The sequence below is a fragment of the Lissotriton helveticus genome, chromosome 10 (assembly GCF_964261635.1).
Source record: "Lissotriton helveticus chromosome 10, aLisHel1.1, whole genome shotgun sequence".
NCBI classification, from domain to species: Eukaryota; Metazoa; Chordata; class Amphibia; order Caudata; family Salamandridae; genus Lissotriton; species Lissotriton helveticus.
Genome location: NC_136071.1, coordinates 273,660,393 through 273,686,725, shown reverse-complemented (window position 1 = coordinate 273,686,725; position 26,333 = coordinate 273,660,393). Strand labels below are relative to the sequence as shown.

At 41.3% G+C, this 26,333-nt stretch overlaps 1 protein-coding gene across 4 annotated transcripts in view; it reads right to left on the bottom strand.

Moving 5' to 3' along the window:
- The window catches only part of ADCYAP1R1 (ADCYAP receptor type I), an 857,256-nt gene that overhangs the window by 154,714 nt on the left and 676,209 nt on the right, over nucleotides 1-26,333 (bottom strand). For all 4 annotated transcript variants that reach the window (XM_078665292.1, XM_078665293.1, XM_078665294.1 and 1 more), the window contains exon 12: nucleotides 26,169-26,260. In XM_078665292.1, the coding sequence (XP_078521418.1) occupies nucleotides 26,169-26,260 (92 nt within the window). The remainder of the gene's footprint in view (nucleotides 1-26,168; nucleotides 26,261-26,333) is intronic.

Below are 26,333 nucleotides of genomic sequence, written 5' to 3'. Positions count from 1 at the left end.
CTGGTAGTGTTCTGTCACCTCCATGAATTTGGTCTTGCTTTCCTGCGGTCTGCACCCCGTCTTCCTCTCTCTCTTTTCCTTGCCCTTCCCCGACCCCATTGTTCCTTGCAGGTAGTCTGTGGGGGTTGTGAGGTTCGTGTTGGCCTCTGTGCTGGGTCAGGGTGCATCCATGTTGCTACCTGCTTTGTCTTGTTTCTGGTGTATCCTTTCTGTGGTTTTTATGGTGCATTGTCCCGCCAGACGTGTGGGATTTGCAGGCCTGTGGCTGATTTTTGCAACTTTTTGTACCGCGGTTGGCCTCATTGCGTGTTTTTTTGTGTTCGCCTATCGCATTTTAGCGGTGTGGCATTGTTTTTCACACGGACATTTGCTGCGTTATCTGGTGTCTATCGCATGCTACAGCCGCGTTGTGAATTCCACATTGACACTGGGTTATTGTCCCACGATAGGCTGCGATGTTGAAAGTTGTGTTACGTTTCTCATGCGGTAGTTATCACACATTCTTGTATTTTGATGTGCTCCTAGTGAATGCGTAGAGTGCTGATACTCACAGTGAATTAAATCAATGGCTTAAGAGGACAAACAAACTGCCCCATGCTGTATGCTGTAACAAAGGTGGAAGAATAATGTGAATAACACAACAACAGACCAATGGATAAAGAGGGCTGGCTTAAAACCATGTACCTGAGTATATTATATATACTTTTAGTAAAATCAAAAGGTCTTGGCTAACACCACACCTAAAAACTGGACTATGGAGAAGTTCTAGCATTGAAGTGCTAGAATACCGTCAGCTTTATTAAAACGTGCAAAACAATTCATACTGAATATTATTATCATTAAGCTTGATGAATACCAGATATAATTGAGCATCAAACATTAGGATGTTGTACATGAATACGGACCAAGTGAAAAAGAAAATATAAATAAAGTCAAAGCGGTTTTTCTTCATCTCAAAAACTAGACTTGTGTTGCATCCGGCAAACATAAGTAAATTACCTCAGTCTGATGAAAAGGCATATGTAGCAAAATCAGGCTCAGTGGATTCATAGATGGTTCGGGGATCATTATTCGGACTGGAAATATTTGATTTTAGTGCCAGAGTACACAGTGTACAAATTATCGTACTTATGGACATACTGGAGGTGAAATTCCATAGATTTTTATGCATAAATTGTAATGATAAAATACTGTGGAATGGGCTAAACACAAGGAGAAGATAAAAATGTTATAAAGGTGTAGGGAAATGAGAAAGGTGGACAGTTTAAAAATTGTATGATACTGAATTCAAATATATGTGGAGTCATGCATCTGACATGGAACAATCTAAAAAACAAGCACAGAAGGTATGGTAGCTACTTAAGTAATATGAACGCTGAGAAAAATAGGAAGCATGACGCTAACAAGAAGAGTGGTAAATGTGTTTCAATTAAAAATATAGATATTAGTTGTATTAAAAGATGCATTTTTGTAGGGAGAGACACATGCACTTCACATATCAGCACATCTGTAATTCCTCCCTTTAGCCCTTATTTCACGCAGTTGGACTATTCATGTGGGCAATTTGCCTTGGGAAGATACCTTTACTGCATAGTATTTTCTCTATAGGAAATCCCCCCGTAATCCCTCCTTTATGCGTTTTGCAGGGTGAAATGGGCAGTATCATTCAACTGTGGTTAATCCGCAGGTTTCAGACCTGCAAAACTTGGAACCTAGAGGCTTTTCTCTCCACCCATTTTGGCATGCATTGCTTGGATAAAATTGTGCGGAGGGAATAGCATTAGGTCAGTGATAAATGAGTGCTCAACCTGTAATACAGGATAAGTTCAGTGCTTAATTTGAGCCGGTGGTTTTCCGGTGCTCCGCAGTCCACACAGCACTAAATTGTCAGCAACTGTACCTATGTGTAAATATCAAGACAAACAGATTTCCAAGTTCTTGTAAACTAGTACGTGGACACAGACTAGTATTATTTGACACGACTCATCAATTAGAGAGACCCTATGATGAATTTGGAGTGATGCGTATTAAGATAATACATATGTTGATTTCAACGTCCGTGACTTTTAATTGCAGACAGGGTAATCTTTATGGTTTTCTGATATCCTATGTATGGAACTAGTATGCCTCGCCTCCACTGTCCTGAACCGGCCCTGATAAATTAGCTCTGGTTCGATTTCTCCGTTTCTCTGAATTTGTACGTTAATTAACGACGGGTGGTTTCTTGTCAGTTAGTGCGTTGCTGAATTGCAAAGATGAACGCGCCAATACTCTAAAAGTTTACGTTTGTTTCACGAGATATTTTATTTTCGAGTCTTTGTGCAGCTGGTTAACGAGGATAGACGCACCAATACTGCTTTAAAAGAAACGGAATGGCGTGCGAAGGCTTGCTCGTACGGTAAACGTATCCGGGTCACAATCGACGACGGGATAATCCCGTCATCGATTGTGACCCGGATACGTTTACCGTACGAGCAAGCCTTCGCACGCCATTCCGTTTCTTTTAAAGCAGTATTGGTGCGTCTATCCTCGTTAACCAGCTGCACAAAGACTTGAAAATAAAATATCTCGTGAAACAAACGTAAACTTTTAGAGTATTGGCGCGTTCATCTTTGCAATTCACAATCGACGACGGGATAAACAGTCCTGTTTATCCCGTCGTCCATTGTGACCCGGATACGTTTACCGTACGAGCAAGCCTTCACACGCCATTCCGTTTCTTTTAAAGCAGTATTGGTGCGTCTATCCTCGTTAACCAACTGCACAAAGACTCGAAAATAAAATATCTCGTGAAACAAACGTAAACTTTTAGAGTATTGGCGCGTTCATCTTTGCAATTCAGCAACGCACTAACTGACAAGAAACCACCCGTCGTTAATTAACGTACAAATTCAGAGAAACGGAGAAATCGAACCAGAGCTAATTTATCAGGGCCGGTTCAGGACAGTGGAGGCGAGGCATACTAGTTCCATACATAGGATATCAGAAAACCATAAAGATTACCCTGTCTGCAATTAAAAGTCACGGACGTTGAAATCAACATATGTATTATCTTAATACGCATCACTCCAAATTCATCATAGGGTCTCCCTAATTGATAAGTCGTGTCAAATAATACTAGTCTGTGTCCACGGACTAGTTTACAAGAACTTGGAAATCTGTTTGTCTTGAAGAAGGCGCTGGTCGCCGAAACGCGCGTCGACAACATATTTTATGATTAATTTCAGAATTGATATTCTGTCCTTGGTTATATGAAATTGTAATTATTGTGTTCTATTTGTCTTCTTTGTAATTTCTAATTGGTTTTATGTGTATTATAATTTTGGTTAAACCAAAAAGAATTTTTTTTAAATACGAATGCCCTGTGGCTTTCTATGTATTTTGTTTTATTAAAATAAACTGTCCTGTTTACAGAAGTAGGTTGTTGCGTCCTATCACTATTATGTGGACAAGTTTTGTTCCTTGACCGCCTGGGTTGATATTTACACATTGCTTTTTCCCTGACCTAGGGGTTTACTATCTTTACTACAGGGAACCCTTGTTTGATACAAGCAACTGTACCTATGACAGTCTGCCACATAGTGGCGCTGTTTTTTTAATTCAGAGATGAGCACAATAACTTTGTATTTATTTATTTTGAGAGTTTTATATAGCGCTGGCTAGACCCGGAGGTATCAGAGCGCTTTACATAAGGTTCGACAGAAATTACAAAATTACATCTGTTACACGTTACATCAGTTACTAGAAAAACATTTCAAGAGAGTAGAAGACTAAATAAATGGAGCTTAGAAGGCTAAGGTGGTGGGGTAAAGTGGCAGGAGGTAGATAGGATGGAGAGACGAAGGAGAGTCTACCCAAAGTCCGGCTGGGTAGGTGACGGCTGTGGGGGAAGTCCACAGCCCATCTCCTCTTTAGCTATTGGGTAACTCCACCGGGCATCAGCCAAACAGCTAGGTCTCAATGGGAAAACACTTAAAGAGCAAAGAGGAGGGATAAATGGAGCGTAAAGGAGAAAGGGGTAGAGTAAAGGGGTAGGAGGGAGAATAGAACGGAGAGATGAAGTAAGTTTTGTCCAAAGACCGGCTGAGTAGGTGACGGCTGAAGGGGTAGTCCACAGCCCATCTCCTCTTTAGCTATCAAGTAGCTCCAACGGGCTTCGGTCAAAAAGCTAGGTCTCCACGGTCAGAGGTAGGTTCACAGATTCCGGATCCTGATGGGATGGGATCAGTGGCAGCCATTTTGGGGTCAGGCGCAGAGTGATGCTCATGCCCCTTGTTGTTGGAGATAAGCCAGTTCCCAGGATTGGGTTTATAAGCAATCATGAGCTTCCCCGGTGGTGAAGGAAGTGGAACATCAGTTGGAGTGGGCCACCACTGTCCCTCCTGTAGCTGCAGCAAAATGGGAATCATGTTGGAGTCAGGCGCGGCCGGGGATCATTAAGTCACCACTGACACTGCAGACTGGGTCCCTATGCTCCTTTGGAGCTGTGTACTGCAAGGCGCTCCAGTGACGTGTGGAGCGGGAGATACTCCTCTTCTAGTGCTGATCTGCTGACGTGTAAGGGGACCCAGTGCTCCCACAAGGCATGGCGTCCACCGCGGGCGCCATGTTAGTGTCGGGCACCGCTGAATTAAATAGTGGTGCGTTTAGTATTGGACACGGCAAAGTTATGTATTAAAATATGTACGAGTGTTTTTACAGGTATTTGTAGAGTGCAAACATAGCTAGAGAGCAACGAAATCCTGAACAAGTGCGGGGGTTTCTGAATTGATAGTGAAGGCTTGATACTAAGGGCATATCGTTGTAGATCCTGAGGACAAAGATGGAGGGAGATTGCCTTTTTGTTTTCTCGACTTTGCAGTTAGTTTTTTGTTTTCAACCTAGCGATATTTTGACATCTAGTATGGGGGTGTCTGCCTGAGTTAGCTAATTTCTCTGCCACCTGCGAAAGGTGCCAATTTTAGTGGCCTAAAATGTGGAGCAGCTTATCTTGAAGAATGTGTGGATCTTGAAGATGGTAGGAAGCGATGTGAAATATATTTGATATTGGAGATCTGATATTTAAAATCAATATCTGTGTTTTTTCAGCATTTGCAGCAGTAGATTTAAGCTCAACGTGTATTTCATTTTAATGCACAAGTCTTGCGGAGGTCAGAAAAACTTTGGGAGATCACTAGGTTTTATATGGTGTATTTAAGTGGGTGTACTGCACATGTTATCTAACACATTCATTAGGGGCTAAGTTATTTTAATATATCTGCCTTGCTCTTCTTCACTATTAAAGGACGTGTTATAATCCGGGGGGCTGCTACCCCGATGGCGCTCACCACAGGGCATATTAGCAAGAAGCTCGTTAAAATTATCGCCGTTTTAGTCCTGCACATCTAACCTGGGCTTCTATTGGAATTCTATAACGCATATTATCAAGCCCATTATCGCTGCTTTAGCGGCAGTTTCCTGCAGCTGAAACAACGATATTTTAACGAGCTTCTTGCTAATATGCCCCATAATTTTAATCTTTCCTTTTTCTCTCTTCACTCCTGCCATGCAGAACATTTTTCCTCTCAGAAGCATTGGTTTGCGCACTGGTATTCACAAACCCTAGCTCTTAGCCCCTTCAGAACAAAATGAGTATGCCTGCGCATCTGGGGCAGTTAAGCTGGGTGGGAGACTCTGCTTAATAGTTATAAGGCAATATCGTTTTTTTTTAGACTTTGGCATTAACGAAAGTACGAATCAAGCTCAGCGTCTGTTTAATTTTAATACACTTTTCTTAAAGAGGTCAGGAAACTTTGAGGATTAGCTATATTTTTTTATTGCATATTCACGTGTGTCAAAACACAAAAATGGCAAGGGATATTTAAAGACCAGCGGGTGTAAACGTTCCAAGAAATTATACACACACTACAATATACCAGGGTTTAAAAGTGTGGGTATGACTATACATGTAGCTGACACTCTTTCAAGGACAAAAACACTCTCCCACCATAAGGTGACATGCTTCATCATTGGGTTCCTTCTCACACCCAAGCAATATTTGAAGTGTGGGCTACAACTCCTAAAATAAGCAGGGCTCTTGGATGTTTTGAATCCTACCCTAAAGGAGCAGAATGTGTTGGTGAGATGTGCATAGTGTGAACATGTATAAAAAGTGGAACTAAAATTGATGCCTAATCAGACCTTAACCTTTTATTCTTGTCTATTAGGGACAGGATTAAAAACAAGTAGAGTGAGACAGGGAAAACATATATCTCTGACTAGGTCTTCTGGGTTAACTTGATTCTGCCCTAAATTAACTCTTCAACAAGGTGTAGGGAGCATTTATCAGGGCCTTTAGAAATCACTCTGCTCAAAAAGAGCAAATGTGCAATAGTAATGAAAGAAAAATAAGGGTACAGATGGTGATTACCAAAGGATTAAGGAAATCCACCTCTCTGATACCTGCAAAAGTTGGGTTTAAAAACCTCTGATTGAGGCTAACCCTAACAAGAGGTACAGCGTGACTGCGGCTTGCCAGGTTTGAGGCTCTCAGGGCCTGTAGACACAGTACCATATTTATAACATAAAAATACAGCCATTTGTTTAAATGGGAAGAAACATGCTTCATAAAACATTAAGAGGTAATTGGCTTAATTGAAAGTGGAGAAAGACATTAAAACTTAATGTTTCATAGACATATTTTTCTTCACTTTAAAAATTACTTTTTTCAGTTATAAATATGGCAAAGTGTCTACTGGCCACTGAGTGTAAGACGGCTTCTGTTGTAAATGGGACACTGTGAAATGGGAGAAAATTAAAATGAAGAGTTAACTTAATCATTAGGTTAATTCTTCATTTTAATGGTCTCCCATTTAAAAGCATTCAGCAACATCATTTTGATTTGCATGCTCTAATATTGAGTTGACAAGGACTTTTATTTAAGAGTTAAATGCTGCAGTGCTTCAGTTTTTCAGCTCTGTGCCCCAGCCTGGTTTATAAATCAGGCTGAGCAGTGCACATTATTAGGCCCTGCTATCTGCAGCCTGATGATAATAATGGAAAATAATCACAGCATTCCCTAAACTTTGGAAGGAAAATGTGACCCTGTGCTTATTTAACCGCATCAATGCGGCGGCTTTTCCGGCTGTACCCGGCAATTTTGAAATTACCGCGTTACATGAGAAGCTCAGCTCGTCATCAGCGCACGGCAGGTTACGCTCATGACGAGCTGAGCTCGTCATCAGCCCTGAAGGGGTTAAAAATGAACTCAATGCTGCAAGCTGCTCTGAAGGTATCTGCAAACTAATGGTAGCTCATGATTGATTGATTGATTGGAGACACCTGATTTAAACCTATTCACACTGATTGTGTGCTGTACAGTGCAGTACACATGTAATGTGACAAAAGTTAGAAGAAATAAAATCTTCGTGTTGGTGCCTCCCTAAAGAAGGTGTTCGTTTTTTGGCACAAAACCCTGTCTCCAAATTTTATAAGCTAGGCCTTTGAGTGACAATCCGTGGGTTGTAGCATGGAAAATGCTCATACCACCAAAGGGAGGCCTCTTTGATGCAACCTGGTGTAAAACAGCTCAAAGCAGTGCACAGCACAATTTGTTTTACTTTAAGGGCAACTTGATGCAAAGTAGCCCATAATGCTGTTTGCGTTCTTTTTAGGACTACTTTCCATGGCAGAAAAAGGTTTGTGCAGGAAAGAAAATACTTTTAACTAGACTTTGTGCTGGTTTCTGTCCCTTTGCATGGCTTTGCACCATTGCAAAGTGTTGATATATCTACCCTTCTGATTATAAAAGAAGCATGGCTTACACTACATTCTGACCCAGAAGTAGCAATAGAAATTCCTCAGGTCTTCAACGTAACTCGCAAGGGCAGATAAGACTGGCCTGGAGGAGGGATTGCTTAAGCCATAAAAACACCATCACAGGCTCTGTTTTTCCACTATAGTCCTAAGGTTTGACACTTAATATTGCACAAGCCCTACATGTCATTTGTCATTTTTAAAGCTATTCTTGCTTATAGGCTAACCCCAGCCCCCCAGCACAGCCTGGAATTTTACTTGGCTCCGTTTTGGAAGAGATTTCCTTAATATGGCTACAATCCTCTAATATACAGTATTGGGTGACTTCAGCATGTTAGCCAATGATCCTATAGTTAAAGAGGCAACACATTTTGTAAAATCCTGTCAAAATTCTTATATCTACCAATGTGCCCACAATGGAGAATACGTGCAAACCTCGTTTTCTTTCTGTTGAATCCCATCAAAATTCAAAACATTTTAGACCTAAGCTGGATAGACCATTATATGGGCAGTTTCTAGACTCTTCTACTGATTCGTCACCCTCACAAATCCTAGGAGCCAGAGGTACATAAAGGTGCATCATGGGTCAACTACATTCCAAAACACTTCTATAATTGTTGCTAGCAAGGTTCGCCAGTTTTGAAAACAACCTGGATGACGGTTTCTGTGCTCTACAATTTAATTTATGTATATGTCACGCACAAGATTTCTCTATTCTGGCAACATTCCTAATCTGTCATAGCACAGCACCCTGGTATGCAAGCTTGCTCTGAGAAGCACAGAAGTGGTGTAAACTAAGTGAATTAAAAAAAGCACAATACGACCTAAGGGGCTGATTACGATGTCGGTCGGCAAGGCTCCGAACGGCATTCGTGTCGGCCGAATCCAATTGGGAACCTGTCTTTCCGACTGATTCAGAAAGCCTTCCGACCGACTGGTTATGATAGTCAGAAAGCATTCGGACTTTCTGACTCAGATCCGAACAGCATTCAGAGAAATTGAGTTGTTTGGAGCCGACTCGTACAGGTCTACGGACCAAGGGGTACCTGCCACAGACTGCATGATTTTCCCCACTCACCCCTTTCCTCAATGGCAAGCTGTGTATTCGGTCGGAACAGAGGATCCCATTGAAGTCAATGGGAATCCGACCGAGTGACGTTCGGAACCATTGTAATCGGTCGATTGGACTCCCGAATCCGAAGCAGTCGGAAACCATTAGGAGGACGATTCGGTCAGAATGCTTTCCGACCGACACTGTAATCGGCCCCCGAGCCTTTCAAGATAAGATTATCTGTATGAGCTTAAAAGCTACAGTAAACACATTTGTAATGCTGGAGCCAATTACTTTTTAAATTATATTGAGACAGCAAAAATCTTTAAATTTAACTAAAGACACGTTTCTAATTTACAGGAATCGTGCCTCCAGGGAGCTAAAAGTAACTACTCATCTATTTCTTCCTTTATTCAGTTGTGCAAAGGATTTATCAGAGTTCTTTCAGTCTGAAACAAAAAAATCAGAGACTCACTATCCACTAAAAAGGGTACTATACTTCTGTCTATAATTTTTAAAGTTTCATCAGCTCACAAAATGCTACTTTTTCCTTGGGTTCTCCAGACTCAATCCCTATAAAGGATGGCAAAAGAGCTTAGCTTTGTTCTTTTCACTGTTCTAACTAATCTTTGTATCTTTCTTCTGACAATCGTTCAATTCCTACTCATCTGGAAAATGTCCCTCGAAGATCATAACATTCTCAACTCTTACCAGTCTGACGTTTGAGCTTCTTTCATCAAGGTTTATCAATGACGGCAGATGTGGAAGGAATAAGCAGAACTTTTAGACATGTCTGCTACATTTGGTCTCACATTGCACACTTCTGGGACAATTTACAGTAGTGAGTATCTTGGAAAACACGTTAAGTACTGGACTGATCTCGAGCAGTGTCTATGGCCCCATATCACTCACCAAATAATCCATTACCATAAGAAGTGCCTGAGGGATCGGGCCTTAGTCCTACTTTTCCAATATCTATCTTGTAACATGGCTTCTTTGATTGAATCCGTTGGTTTCACTCTGTTGCATATTCAGACGATGACAATATGCAACTAATGAGTATTACTCATTATCTCAATCTTGTAGATACTGTGGTTGCCTCGAAATTTTTTTTACCGAATGTAGTGGCATATTATCAACGCTGTGCAAAAAATATCGCACAGCGTTGATAAAGTGGAAAAATCTATCTCCGATTTCACATCGCCTGTTAGCAGCGTATTCTCAACGCTAAAGCCAACAGGCGATGTGAAATCGTCGATAGGTCGCATTAGCGCGTGAAAACAAGCGCTGTTTTCACGCGCTAATGTGTGCCTTGATAATATGGGGGGGGGGGTGGATTCAGCTTTATGATCCACCCCTCATGTTAGCAATGCCTAACACGTACTAAAAGCAGGCGTTGGGAGAACTGCAATAGACACGTTTATCGCAGGTCTCCTTCTCCCAAGGCCTGCCTTGTGAATAAGGCAATCCCACCTCCAACCACATTTTACATGTGGTTGGACGTGGGAACGCCCACCCTGCATCTCATTAGCGTTATTCATCGCCCCCAGCGTGGGGGCGATGAATAACGCATGAAATGCGTCGCTAACCGGAGTTAGCGACGCATTGATAATAGGGCGATAATTAATTCATGCGTTAGCAACCGGAAAAGGTCGCTAACACATGAATTAAGGCCCTTGATAATATGCCCCGTAGACTCTACGGCTTCAAAGTATTTCATGGAAGCTTCAGAGGTATCAGATTCATATGCTGTATCAGGTATTGCAAGTGCTACATAGTTGTGATTTGTTTTTATTGCAGTGCCTGCTCTAAACAAATTCACAAGTCACATATTTCTATGATTATTATAATAATTTACTGCAGTGTCTTCTGTATGAACTATAGTATTTAGAGTTTCAATGGTATTGTATTTTCAAAAAATTGCTCTTCTTTTGCCAGATACATTTCCTGGAACAGTTACACTTTGTTTTGAGAGTTTCCTTCTAGGTACATATTAAATAAGACATGCTCAGCCAAACAATTAGGTAGCTTTCTAAGTGCTGATCCTATTTTTGGTACAAATAATTCCTGTTTGCATCTACAATAGGAATTCAGGTTCGGCAGAAATCACCCTTGTGCTAATTGCACATGTGCTATTTGTCCCTGTATCCTGTGATATTTAGCCACATGATTTTGGCAAGCAAAACCTGGTAAGGCTCTTGTTGGGAGCATTTTGTGAAATTATGAACTGCGCACACTAGAACGTGTTTCAGAGTGTGAATCCCACATTTTTGCTTCCTTGACTGCAATCTGGAGCAAATCACATTTTTGCAATATTTATCAAGAAGATAAGTGTCAGGTTTTACCTGCAAACATATGTGGGCAAAGAGTGTGTGGTACATAATTTGCTCATGGGCAAGTAACTTTTTTCAATTAGTGCATGGCAAAATATATTCCAACTTGCAGTAGCAGTCGTGTGTCGATATAGTGGTGGAGCAGGAGGGGACGGCGGGGAGGACAGACGGATAGCGAGACAAATAAAAAAAACACTTACTTTCCCCATCACAGCATTGCGTTCCTCTCCACTGCACGTACACGCCCCCAGAGTCCTCTGCGGCCAATCCTGATGCTGCTTTCATGCTGCTGAAAACAGCATCAGGATTGACGTGAGTGCCTATGATTTTTGCACCCATTTAGACTGGGAGCCTGTGCCTGCTTTCTCCAACCCCGCTACACAGCTTGGGTTGGAGAGAGCTTCGGTGCGCATGACGGTTTGGCTGTCCTGACACGGCCGGCCAGACCGTCATGCACAATGAATAGCAGTGCAACCACTCTTCAACCAGTCTATCCTCCTCCTGGCCCGGCTTCAAACCTCGGCTCTGAGAGCAAAAATAAAATGATTATAAACAATGGTTTATTATTGCTTCATTTGAAATTTTTGGCTGCTGGCAGATGGGACGGCGCTCCACTCCCATAGCGGAGAAACCGCTGCTGCAAACTAGGGGCCTGATTCACAGAATGAACTTAAGACGAAATCCTAAACTTACTACTATTTGGTATTCACAGAATGCACCTACTACTTTCGGGATTCACAGAATATACTTACTACTTTCGGTATTCACAGAATTGATTTAAGACTACTAACTCTAAGTCTGAACTCAGGCCGGAAATTCCGGCCCGGAGGCAGAGCTTCCGGCTTCGGGCGGAGCTTCCGGGCCGGAGGCGGAGCTTCCGGCCCGGAGTCGGACCTTGCGGCCCAGAGGTGGAGATTTCAGCCATGGCTAAAATCCCCACCTCCGAGCCGGAAGCTCCGCCTCCAAGCCGCAAGCTCCGCCTCAGGGCCGGAAGCTCTGCCCCCAAGCCAGAAGCTCTGCCTCCGGGCCGGAAGCTCCGCCTCCGGGCCGGAATTTCCGGCCCGAGTTCAGACTTAGAGTTAGTAGTCTTAAATCAATTCTGTGAATACCGAAAGTAGTAAGTTTAGTCTGTGAATCCCGAAAGTAGTAAGTTCACTCTGTGAATCCCGAAAGTAGTAAGTGCATTCTGTGAATACCAAATAGTAGTAAGTTTAGGATTTAGTCTTAAGTTCATTCTGTGAATCGGGCCCTAGGACTCCACTTTTAGGTGCAAACATGATTTTGCAGCCAAAATGGCCCAGGAGATGGAAATCAGCACCTTAGGCTTACTTTTCTTATTCAGTGCACCATTAATGAATACAATAGAAATTAGTAGAGAAAATATGTTCATACGTAGAATGTGCATAACATAATGGGAATAATTTGATAAATAACTCTAAAATTCTAATGGTGTTAAATAATGTAATGCCTATAATCTTGAATAACATCTCTATGTCCTACTTGCAAATTGTTAACATGCAACAAATTGTTAACATGCTTCTTGCAATTTTGAGTTGCTATTTTCATTTGATAAATGACACTCCACTTCATAACATGTACATAAATGCTCAATATACTTCATGTGTCCACTTATATTTTGCAAAGAAATACAACAAAATGATGGTGAATGAACATACAATGTGATGCTCTGTCAGTTATACACATAGGGAAAATATTGGTGAGGTCATTCAGTCACCATATTGAGCAAAAGAATGGCAAAATGTTCAGATTGGTTTTTCAAATCATTCAATTTTATGGCATGCTTTGCTTCATAGTGGATGGATTGGCAACAAACATATAGGAGTCACAATCTGCCAGTGAATTGCAAGAAGGATGAGTCAACTGTCAAGTCATTAATATAATTTTAGGATGCACTACCCACTCTCCTTAATCAAATACACAGCTGTCAGCTTGTAGCCAGCATACACTTGGATGAGAAAACCATGCAGCTAAAACAGCTACATTATATTGGGAATTAGGCCAGCAAGGAGTGTTATTTGCAAAATACAGTTCAGAATATTTTGAATTTGTTTTGTGTTTCCCTACAGAATATTGTCAGAGCAACAGAAATCACTTTATCCTCAACATTTCGTTTTCAAACAAATGTCCCACAAAACATAACTTGATTGCTCAAAATGTTGCAATATAAAGATTAATGTGCTGGCCACAGAAATAATGCCCTGCTGGAAATTTCTATAACCCGATTCAGTTGTGGGAAATGAATTTTTCCAATGAACACTAGCCAAACATCTAGTCACAGAATAAGAAATGTCTAAGATACGGCTGGAATCGAGTGAATATTTTCTGCATCTGTTTACCAAGATCACATTCCAAAATTGATCATGGAGGTAAACTGGTAATTCCACAGGTTTCTGCTGAAATACCTCTATGCAGAATTACAAGATACATGGTGTGAAACTGCACCTAGTAAAACCACCGAGTAAACCATTCTGCTCACGTTTTCTACCAACCATAAAGCAGATAGAAAATGCAAGCAGGCAATAAAGAAATGACCCAGAAATACTGGGCCCCACGTTATTTCCCATTCTAGGCCTCAAACTTGTAATGGAGGGTAGAAAGGGTTGGTGAAACTGGCTAGAATCAGCAGCATTTAAACTGCCATACAACTTCATGTTACTGGACAACTCAGAATGACACTAGTAGTAAATTGTTTATGCATAGTTATTAAAAACCATAGCATACATTGGCATATTTGTGCAACTGCCACAGCAAGTTTCATAAAGCACTACACAATTAAAAGCTCTAAGACTTGATATTGAAAGAGCATAAATAATAAAATACTACAATGTTTCTGAAATTTCGTTTAAAAAGTCATTCAAAATGGCATCCATGAGTTTAAGGCACCATTATTTCACACCCTTTCAGTTTTCTTGCAGCATGCTTTAAAAATGTTGTAAAATGATAATTCAAGATGTTGTCCATTGTCTTTAAGCACGCAATCACGACCTGTCTGCAGGTTCGAAATCCACGTGATTAAGAAGTGCTCTCAGCATTGCCCTCTTTTCGTTCATAAGACCTTGACAAGCGCAAGTTAAATGAACAATATTTTCTTCCCCGGATTCTCACAGTCTGCATCATGCTATTTTCGCTTCTCTGAGTCAGGGCGCAGTGTGGGCACGTCCTGGGAGTAGGCTCAAGCGGTATCTGATAAAGTGCTCTTTTAGTTGCAGGGACCACCCGGGCTCCAGGTAGGGCTGAGGTTTGAGGGCTTTATAGTCGTTTAGTACCATCCAGGCATTAGATCTATCTGACAGTGCCTCATTGTCCTTCTTTACACTATTTATCGTTTTTTTGAATGACCCTTGGGCGAACACCCAGGTCGTCAATGGCGGAGTCTAGATACCGAGAGAGAGTAAATTTGTGCTTGTTTGGAGTTCACGCCAGAGGGCTTTGCAAACTTGGCTGGCCAACAAGGACTGTACTCTTTTCCATACTTTAATGTATGCCCTTTTTCTAGAGATTGATTCATTCATTCACTTGGCCAAATTCAAGTTTTATCTGGGAAAGAGAGGCGTTAGATGGAAGACAGTAAAGCAATCTGAATATTTTCATGATAATCAAGTGTTAGGTCATTATGTCTTTGCCTCATGACGCCTCGCTTCCAAATGGTTACGCTTGGAGTTAGCTTTGCTGCTATTACCTTTAGAAATGGGATGGAGCTTGAGTCACCCAAGGATCTCTACAGCGTTCGAAAATGACAGAAGTAGTGCATTACCCTTCCTTTGTAGCTCCTGCCTATGTTGGTGGAAGGAGCCTTTGTCTTCAAATAATACTCTGAGGTATCTATAGGCTTTCACCTTATCTTGTTTTTATCCTTGCAGATACCATTTGTGCATTTTTGGTATCCTGTTGCTCACTTCTATGACCTTGGTTTTCTTTTGATTTATTGGCATGCCTTCGGTTACTGAGAAATTAGACAGTCTGCCAATTAGGTGTTGTAGAGAGATTTTTGTTTGACTGAGGAGAATCATGTCATCTGCATACAAAAGATGTGAAATGTGTAAATCTCCTAGCTTTGGCGTGTGAGTATTTACCTCGTCAGACCTGAGATCAGGTATACTAAAAAAAGATTGAACACATATGGCGCCAATACACATCCTTGCTTTAAGCCCTGGGAGGTGTTTATTTTCCTGGACAAGAAAGAGCCATCCCCTATTCTCATTCTGGTCCATGGGTCCATGTATAGCAACTGTTTTGCTTTCAAGAGACGTTCAGGAATGCCCAGCATGACAATTTCTACCAGCTGAGATTACACTGCACACAGTAAAAAGCTTCCTTGTCCATAAAACAGAGATAGTTCGCGTGCTTGTTTAACTTCAATTTATCCATTATTGTAAAGTGACATTTTATTTATTTATTTTATTTAATGCGATTTTATATAGCGCAAACTTTACCCGAAGGTGTCAGAGCGCCTTACATAAGGACCAGTTGCAATTGGTTCAGTTAGTAGAAGGCCTTCAAAATCCTTTGACTCGGTATCTACCAATGTGATGAGACAGTAAATTTCAGGCTGCTGGTGATCACCCCTTTTGAAGACTGAGTTAATTATAGAGCCTTTACATGATAGTTTTTAACTGCAGAGCACTTTTGAAAACCACCATCAGGCTGGCTGACCAGGAGGTAGGATTGGTTTTATACAATCCTTGGAGTATTTCATACAGGCCCGGCGCTCCATCAGTCTCCACTTCTGAAACGATTTTATACTTGATCTTCAGCAAAGCTGAGAGTACTTTAGTCTAGATTTATGGAGTTTAAAGAGTTGGTGCTTTTTGTCACATGGTTAGAGGGTGTTATGTCCTCTGAGAATTGATTGAAGTATTAAGGTTCAAAAGTTCACCCAACTTCTTATTGTTAAACTAGAGCTAGTTGCAAGGTGTAGGTCCTGTTTAGTTTGTTCACCATCCTCCAGAAGTCTCTCAAGTTTTTCATTTTACTGAGATACAATTATTTTTCCCAGAGGTTTTGCTTCGTTCTTAATTTTTCCTCCCAAACCATCTTACGCTAAGCTTTATTTATAAACCTAAGGTTAGCTTGTATCGGGGAACATCCTTTACAACGCAACTTTTACCACGCAGTTCCTTTACGACGCAACTATTACAACGCATGTCATTACAACGCATTGCGCTGGGGGGCCCTCTAGGATAGGGAATAGATTTAATTTACTATCCAACACCTTCCCTACTATCCACGGGGACTGGAGTTGGAATAGTAAATGAAACTATTCACTATCCAGCACCCCATAGCGCTACGCGTTGTAACAGCATGCGTTGTAAAAACTGCGATGTAAAGGCATGCGTGGTAAAAGCATGCATTGTAATGTCATACATCCGCTTGTATCAGTCGGATCCCAGGCTGCCGCTGAGCGACTGAGCCATTCTCAGGATTATATTACGATTCCTCTTTACAATATGACATAAGGCGGAAATTGGGATCTTTTTTAAGTCTTGTGAGCACTTTGTAACCTGGTATGCGCTTGGGCGTTTTTTTGATAGTAGTTGTTTATTAGATTTATTTGTAAAGAGTGCCGATTTGATGATTGGGGTTAGGTGTCCATTACTAAACAATACCTAAAACGTGCTGCTGCAGACTCCTCGATTGTACATATAGTATCATCAAACCACCATAAAATCTCTTATAATGTATCGTTTCCATTTTCCCCCGACAGAATACTTGATTGCTGATGGTGAATGCATTTAACAACAGGCTCTATAATTTGTTGTCCATGATCACTTTAATCCATTTTTTTAATCTGGAATGATGTAATTAAGTGAAGTAGAGGGAAAGATGCTGCTGTGAAATCAAGTGTGAGTCAGATGAGTAATAGGTCAAAGCTGGTGGGACATCTTGTTGATATCTGCCATTTAATACTCTTAACACAAATAATCTAGATATTTACCAGTGGCACTGCCTTGTATCTCTATCGTTCCTGCAGATTGTTTGGTGACAAGCCAGAGATGATTGTGGTGTATAATATGGTCATCTCTGGTGAAAGGCCACATCAGGTTCATATTAAGGTCACCTCAAACCAGCATTTCTGGGGATGTTGGGTCTTGTAAACTGTCTAGTAGGATGTTTGAAGGTTTAAATTACAAGGCTTTCCTGGATTATGGGCCCTGGTGAATATATAAATTGATCATTAAAAGGGGTCTCCCAACTCTTACACTTTGTCAACTTGATCATTAGGGTATTTTTGTCACCTGGTTGCACCAATTTACTTTCTGTCTTTAATACGGCTGCCACAAAAGCTGTCAGATTCCCCTTTGGGTAACTAAACTTCCTTATTTTATGTGCTGGGCTGTAGTATAGTATAAATTCATCAATGAAAAACGGCTATGTTAACCATGTTTCTTGTAGCATAATAATTTGATAATCCCTCAGGAGGTCTAACAAGTCCTTACTATGACTTTTATCATGAAAGTCATTTATGTTCCATGAGCATAGTTTTATAGATTTGGGTGACTGTGTTGTATTGTGTCTGATGGCATCATTGTGCCAGGATTGCCTGGCACCATGCAGAATTGCTGATACCCAACCATGGTCTAGTTGTGTGGTTCTGCATGCATCAATTGGGGAATGCATGTTATATTTTATGGGAGAAGATAACACCGTTTTGCCAATGGGGTTTCTAAGAATTGAGCATACTTACTTGTTGTTTTCTGAGACTCATGGTGGAGTTGGTTCCTTTCCGTAAGCGAGTGGGGCCCGGGTATGCATGCTGATCCTGATTCCCCATCTGAGAAAATGCTCTCTCTCCAGGAAGACTTTCCTGGCCATCAAGTTTGAGACACAGGTCACAATGGTGGCCTCTTGTGTCTTGTCCTCCATGAGAGCTAGGAATTAGGAAGATTCAATACCTGCCGTAGACGTCTTCTCAAGGGTTGGCACGGCCTGTAATAGTTTTAAGATGTCACCACGGTTTAGAATATCATGTCTGCCCCTTGACTGATATTCTATGGTGAAGACCGTTTGATTGCTTTCTATTGAATTTCCAGATGGTTGTGCAGTACACACTTGCCCTTGGTTTGCAGTATCCTTTACTCCTTGATAGTAAACCAGCAGAAGATCATCCATCATGCTATGGGTGCCAGCTGCTTCTTGTGTTTGCCACTGAACTGCAGATCATTACTGAACATATTCTGGGTTGATTGTTGAGACTTTTAAGATTACACACTTACTAATCGTAGAAATATGATTGAGCCATTCTCCCTTTGCTGGTTTTCCAACAAAATTGGTGCCTATGTGAACCAATACCTGTGGAAGCTGGAATAAGTGTTATCATTGCTTGGTTCAAAAATGATTTCTCGCCTTTGACAGCAGGGCCGGACTGGCTGTATAGGACACCAGGCATCACCCCAGTTGGCTGGGGGGGGACGGACGGTTTTGTGCCCATATGGTGTGCTTTTCTTACAGGGCCGGATTTGCAACAGTGCTTTTTGTTAGCACCCACTCCCAGGGCCATTCGAGGAGCAACCTGCCAGTGCTGGTTGCTGTTCCCAGTCCGGCCCTGTTTGACAGTGTCACAGACCTCAGGGCGTAGGGTGACACAAATTGATGCTGCTTTTCCTGGATTTTTATTGAATGATGGAAAGGACTACATTTTCTTTGATGGGTTCCTATTGACTTGAATTCCCAATTGCATTGGTTCTATATCAGACAGAGTTTTAAGTACTACCATTTGGTTTGTGCTTATAAAGGGTGCAATTACTGAAATGCTTTTCATTTTGTTTCTAGCCTTGCGTTGCTTCTTCCTCTATTTGTTTGTCATTATATTCCCAGATAATACTTGGGGGGACAGTTGAGCCCTGTCAGGGGATTCCCCCCTTGGGTTGACCTCTTATTTGCCAGGCTCATCAGACTCCTCTGATGGCGTGATTAGTAAGCAGTCTTCCTTTTCCCCTGTTGCTCTGATGTTCGCTTTACAAGAGTTACACTGAGAGGATGGCTGTACTGAATAAAATAGGGTCCAGTGCGCAGGTACAGTGTACATATGTTGCTGCTGCATAGTTTTGGGCCCTGGATATCAGTTTCTTTAAGTTGGCCAACTTATGATCAATTCTAGATAAAATACAGCCAGTGTCTTTAACAGGTTTACTTGCACATCCATTTTGTTTAACTGATAGGTCAAAGCATCAATGCCTGCTGTGAAGTTCTGAACAACAAGTCCCATATGGATCATGGCACTGTTGAGGCAATGGGCTCTTGATTTTGCAAGGTCTCGGTGGTATTGTTTCCAAGCTCTTACTTTCTGTAGGTGGCCCTGTTCATGCCCCCATGTCTATTGTGGTCCACATACTATGGTGTATCACATTGGAGTCATTGAGTGAAATCGGAGCATCCCAGGAGTGGTTTTCCACCCCCTTCTATTGTGGGTCTGTTTTGTCAGTCCACTGATCTCTCCTTGATGGAGTTAGACTATAGAAATGTGACTCTCCCATAATTTGTTCACATTGGCTATGTGCCATGTCTAAGATAGGTTCAGACTGGGGTGAGCCCAGTAGATCTTGGGGAAACATCCTAAACAACGAAGATCAAAAAACGACTTACCTGAACAACGAAGTCTGAACAACGAAGAATCACATACCACGAAGATCTAGATCTTGGGCTCAGAGGTTGTTGTCTCCACACCCTGTGTGCTTCATGGTGCGATATGTTTTTTGCATACAGTTGTGGCTAACTTTCCAAGCTAATTTGACCCTGGACAATTATTGCCCTGACCTCAATCAGTATTGGGACACTGTTTGTTAATAATTGTCTGAGTGGTGTTGGAGGTGATAATGAGCTAAATGAGAGTAACTCGATGTCAGTTATTAGGCCCCAGCCCCATCTCTTTGTTCTCCTCGTTCTCAAGCGTTACTTCGATGCCCACATCCCGGTTATGAGGCTCAGTGTTTTGGATTGTCTCATAAAAGGAACTGTTTATACTTGTGGTTGAAGAAATTGGTGCTGCCAGGGCTTCCATATCGACTGAGGTGAAAAAAAATGGCCCAGACTGGGTCCTTTATGAAGTCAAATTTTGATGATATCTTTATTGATTTTCAAACATGCAGGGCACTGGTGAGATTAGACACTGGCTCTCCCAGGCAGATTGTTTTGATCCTTTTTGTGGCCAGAAGAGTTTGCAACTTTTCCTTTCTCGGTGTCAGCGGTTGCAGTGCCCTTTCTCGTCCCGACTGCATGTTAATCCCTTCGAGGCACTTACAGATTTACTTAGATTTTTATGGGCTGGGCTTTTTGCACAGCTGGTCTAGTCTAAGGTGTTGGAAAGCACCTTAGATTTAGTAGTGTTTTTTTTTCTTTAAATGCTGGTCTAGTCCACTGGCTGTTGGATGTTAAAGCACTTTTTTTGGTGCGTTTACACCTCTGTAGGTGTTCTGGTGTTTGCATGTGGCAGCCATTTGGCCCTCCATGCCACAGACTCTGTGGGTCCTAGGAGGACTGTCCAATTGATTGTTCAGTGGCTGGACTAACTAGGACGAGGTGGCGGTTGGCTAGGCAATTGCATAGTGGGCACCGCGAAGCATGCGCAAGCTGCAGCACCCTAAGGCCGGCTGCCTCTTTGCATTGCGTGATGACTGCAGCTGTTCTAGAGCTCGTATGCCCCTGTGCGCCTAAGCCCCTCCCTCCTTTAAAATTATGCCCCATGGCTTCGCATGGTGGCTATCTCACCTTCCTGGTCACTGTTTTTTGTAAGACTACTGCTGCCAAATTCCTGGAACGTGGGCTTGCAGGTTAAGTGGCAGGCCTACACCGCCTTCTCCTCTCACCTTCTCCCACTGCTTGCTCAGCACTGCACCTCGTGTCTTCTCCCCTGCAACTATCAGTCTGCTGCATGTCGGAGGGTCTACAAAAGCCGCTAACCCAGCCGCTGGGGGGAGGGTGCAGGACGCTCGATGAGGCTAAGGAGTCCGGGGTAGCAAAGGGCATGGGGCTGTTCATTGCAGAGTAGCTTGGCATTGAGCTGGTGATTATACAGCGTTGATTCTGCCATGGGTTCGCTAGTCCTGCCTCTCACATAGCCTCTCACGTAGAAAATACATCATTCTAGCAAGAGCACCTTAGAAGAGAGCTTAAATATCCAAATTCCCAGTTGAAATGTACTGGATACTGTAGACTTTTGTAACAAATGACCAAATGGAATTTCCACTGGGCTATTTCATTTTGCATTCATTGTATTTAGGATAAGTAACATTGGAATGATGTTTAATGCAAAGCAACTGCTAGTGAACCGTATCACTACATAAATTGAAAGCAAATGACTTTCAAACAGAAACCTTTTACGTTGAAAACTTCAATCAACATGTCAAATGTGGAACATACGGTCTATTTAAAAGACCTTGAATTACCACTCCGTTGGAGTTTTGTTCACTTTCAGTAGGAGACATTACCACAGACTTTTTTTTCTCAAACAATATGTGTTTTTTCCTATCCACACCTAACAAATAGATCCACGTTTTCCAGTGGAAATAATAGAAATGTACCACCTAATGTCATTCAAGGTAAACAAAACAATAATGTGCTGCCTTGCAAAGTATCTCATGAAGAAACGAGAGTGAAATATCGCGTGACTAATTGCCTGTGATATGAGTCCCCATCTGTCAAGCAAAGACTTGCCAAGTTTAAGTTTACGTTGGCTTTAAATAGTTTCTGCTGCTTTAACGGCTTAAGTTTAATGGCAGAAACACATAATGTCCTCGCTCATGGGCATCTGCCCTCCAAGTATTTCACGCCATACGTGTATGTCCTTGTGATTGATGTTACAGAAAAACTTTCACATTTCTATTGGGCCAGTAGGAAAGTAAATTGTTTTATTATTAAATCAGGAAACATTCGTTCTCGTTTATTGAAGTCTATGTGCTCAACCTAATTATGTTTGGGGGTCCTTCAAAGGGTCATTCAAAGGTCAATTAAAGTTCTTGCTATTATAACAATAATTACATTAAATATAAAGTAAAGAGCAATATAAAACTGACTGTAGCTACTCAAATAATTATGTCTTAAGACGTCTGAAGGGCAAGAATGATGTGCGCTTGATCATTCAATTAATAAATTCTAAGTAGGCAACACATTAGAGTAAACATAAAAAAAATAGGATATAACTTCATAAATTCCTCTCAAGTGAGAAAAGGGTCAAAATCAGAAATACGTGTAGCATAAGATGAGTAAAACAAAACAAAATAAATGATATGCTGTTTTAAATTAATATTTACAGTTGATTTAAGTGGTTATTTGGACTAGCCCAATTGCACGTTACATGCTGCGATAAAAAAAAAAAATATATATATATATATGTATAAATATATATATATTTATATATACATGTGTTGTTTTTCTGTATATGTATCTCTTAATGTATCTATGATATATATATATATATATTTTTATATATATATATATATATATATATGCACACACACTCACATACATACACTTATATAACAGTAATGATGATAGCGATGGGTGGGATGATTAGTGGATACACAAAAGATAATAAATGTGCACTGTTTTGACGAATCTACAACACATTTGGTAGAGCTCAAAATTGCTGAACTAAGGTTCTACGTCTCTTGCAGATTGTTCAAGGTAGCCAAAGTTATTGTAGATGTTCTAAAAGTACCGTTCCCCACGTACGTCCTATCACACTTTTTGCTCTATACTAAAGCAAAAACTACTGAACATGAAATGAAAATAGACACCTTTATTTTTAGTTCGGTTTGACTCTGCTTTGCCACCATATTGTAAAGGTTGCGGTCACTAGCCAGCAGCCCCAGAAGGGCCCATGGAAGCTTACTGGAAGATGGCACTTCACTAAAATAGTTCCAGAAGTACATCACCTCTGGTAACTAGTTCTGGGAAGTTGGATAATTCCTGGACGTATCCACTGGCCCTTTCTTGTCTGGGGCCCATGAACATAACTCTTTGAACAGCTGCAGTCCATGCAGGTAACAGCGGTGGGGCGGTGGGACCGCGTGGGGCGAATTTCGAGGGATGATGCAGAGGGAAAATTAATCATTTATTTAATCCTCCCTCGCCATCGTCCCTCAAAGTCCTCCCCACGCGGCCCCACCGCCCCACCACTTTTACCTGCATGGACCGCGGCTGGCTTTGAAGCTGGTGTCACTGTGCAGCCATCATGGAGTCGGCTGAAGACATACTCAGAATGCCCCAGGCGGATACCTGCGCTCTCAGACTATATATTGTAATCTGCAAACAACCTTAGAATATATATATATATACATATATATATTTATTTTTTATTTAGGACCATATTATACGCCTCTGTGTGCCCTCCAATTTTTTGGGGGGTTATATTGTGTTCTTCATGACACCCAACAATTACATTTTCCTGTTCTGGGTTAGTGAATTGTTTATGGACTTTCACCTAGAGAAAATGACAACTGCTACAAAAAATATCTCGATGTGATAGCTAATCAGACCACCAGTGGCTGTGATCACAAACTGGCTGATAGGAAAATTAGCTAGTTTTATTGTTACCAGCCAGCTCTGCTCTCAAGATGTGACTTTTAGGCACACACTGCACCCAGTATGTCACCTTAATTCCTTCTGGGCTCACAAAATACACTGACGCGTCAGCACTGTCCAAGGAGTATGATGCACTAGATGTAGCCTTTGGTAACGCTTTGCATCCAGTACCCCATCTCAGTGTCCAGTAGACAAAGCCTTTGGCTGTGTCCAGTGACTCTGAGGCACACAATGTTGCATTCAACTATACACTATTGCCAGTCTCCCCACCAGGAATACTCATTAATTACTGCTTTTGCATGTGCCTAGGGGTTTCTCCAACCCCCAGTATGTTAAGTTATAACAAATTATTATGTGCACTACTACCCGGAGGTGTCTAGGCGCTCACGGTCGGCAATGCTGTGTCAGGAAAAGCTCATTTCTAAAGAGCCATGTTTTGAGGAGTTTCCTGAACTCAAGCAGGGATGAAGTCTTCCTACGGGAGAGTGGAAGAGCGTCCATTCCTTTATACTGTTGCAGCTCAAACTCCTTCCCCCCCAATTAGTCCTTTTATTTTTAGGGGTGGGCATCAGATAGGCATTGGCTGAACGAAGCAATCTGTTGGAAGAGTACCAGCTAAAGAGGTCCAGAAGAAATCGCGGTCCTTCTCTATGCAATGCCTTATAAGCAGTGCAAAGATCCTTACATTTTATCTGCTGACCACCTGGTAGCCAGTGCAAATCCTGAATGCAGGCTCTGATAGACTGGTATTTAGGAACATCCAAGACCAGTCTAGCCGCGGCGCTTTGTACTGCCTGCAACCTTCTAAGTAAATTGGATTGTAAATTAATATACAGTCCATAACAGTACTCCAATTTGAATAGAACAAGGGAGGTCAGTACTGTTTTTCTTGTATTTATGGGAATAAAAGGCAGAATTTTACATACAATTCTGATAGTGAGGAAGGAGGAGGAGACCACCTTAGAAACTTGATGACCCCCAAATTCTTTGCCTTGGTTACTGGTATAGGAGTAGGGCCCAGAGTGTCTGGCCACCAAACTGGGGACCACTGAGGGGAAAGGTTTCCAAATAACACCACCTCAGTTTTTCCTGAGTTCAACTTCAAGCAGTGCCTACCCATCCAGTTGTATCAACTGTCTATGTTCCTTTTTTGCACTTTCACTTATTTATATAAACCTATGAAAAAAGTAAATGTGAACCCCCTATGAATGTGTTTCCTTAAGCAAATTGCACCCATTATAATATGACATTTAAGATGATATATTCTTTATTTTGAGAGGTTGTCCAAAAAATCGTCACATAATGCAAATGTTATAAGAAATGTCCCCATGTTTTCTTGTATGCAACACCAGTAACAACAATAGCACCTAGTACTGGAACAGGTCATGCCTTTGTGCAAAGTACATACTTGTACCAGACCAGAGTTTTTGTTGGAGATAGAAGCATGTTGTGGAGATTCGCGTTTGAGTTAGGAATACAGAAATAGGGGAGAGAGGTACAATAAAGCCATTCACTCCATGTTTTCAAGAAAAGAAAACCCTTGTCTATCCTCCAAAGTTTGTTTGACAACTCATTTGCTAAACATAAACTATTTTTTCTGGAAGAAAATATTATTTTTCACCCTTTCGGGGATCACCCCAGCTCTCAAGTCGGGTAATGCATCGTCCCCGAGATCTAAATCTGCATGATCAATTATTTGCTGACTTCACAGTAGTCTGTGAACATAATGCAACATCATCAAATGACAGATTAGGACAAATTTTCATCTGTGAATAGTCACTTAGATTTCTTGTCTATTTGTCTACCTAAAAGTGAGATATACATAAACCAAACGCCTTGAACCCTACTCATTACTCTGTCATAAATTCAACAACATGCACAGAACACAGAAGAAACTAGGCTCAGTACACCTGCCAAAGTTGGTGTCATTACACCTAGTGCTTTATTTCTGTGGTTCACTGCATAAGAAAACAAAGATCTTGTGTTTTGGAACCCCCCTTTCTATAGCTCTGCCACCCCCGCCCCTTGACTAAAGTTCATGAATTTTCAATGATCAAACAATTGTGAGTAACATTTTGAGAAAATGTTGTGCACATTCGTCAAACAGAGCCAAAGATATTAGTAAAATGCTTCCTAAAAACGACAGCAGTACTTAGTCGTTACTGCCGTATTTTTAGTATGTGTGTGTGTGTGTGTCTAATGCCATGAACAGTTAATATTATATTCTTAGTTATCATATACATTAACATTTTCACACAGAATGAACATGTTTCATATTTTTGAGTGAATTGCATACAATCATACATTTGAAGAGAAATTTCCAAACAGCATGTGTTTGGTGGATTTAGGAAAATAAATTCAAAATGAGGAGTGTCTCTGTTTTACTATGTGTATATTATATCTTAAAATTAAAACCTAGGTTTTGTTTGCTTCATAAGCACCATACTTACAAGTAAATGCTAGATTCATTACCGCCAATGTCAGGAGACTGCAGTTTCTGCACAAGAATGATTATTATGCCAACAAATAGCACAAAGTTGATCTGGAAAAAATACAGAGGGAAAATAATCAGTCACTTTTTACTGGCTTTTCCCCATCATATGCATATTCGTTTT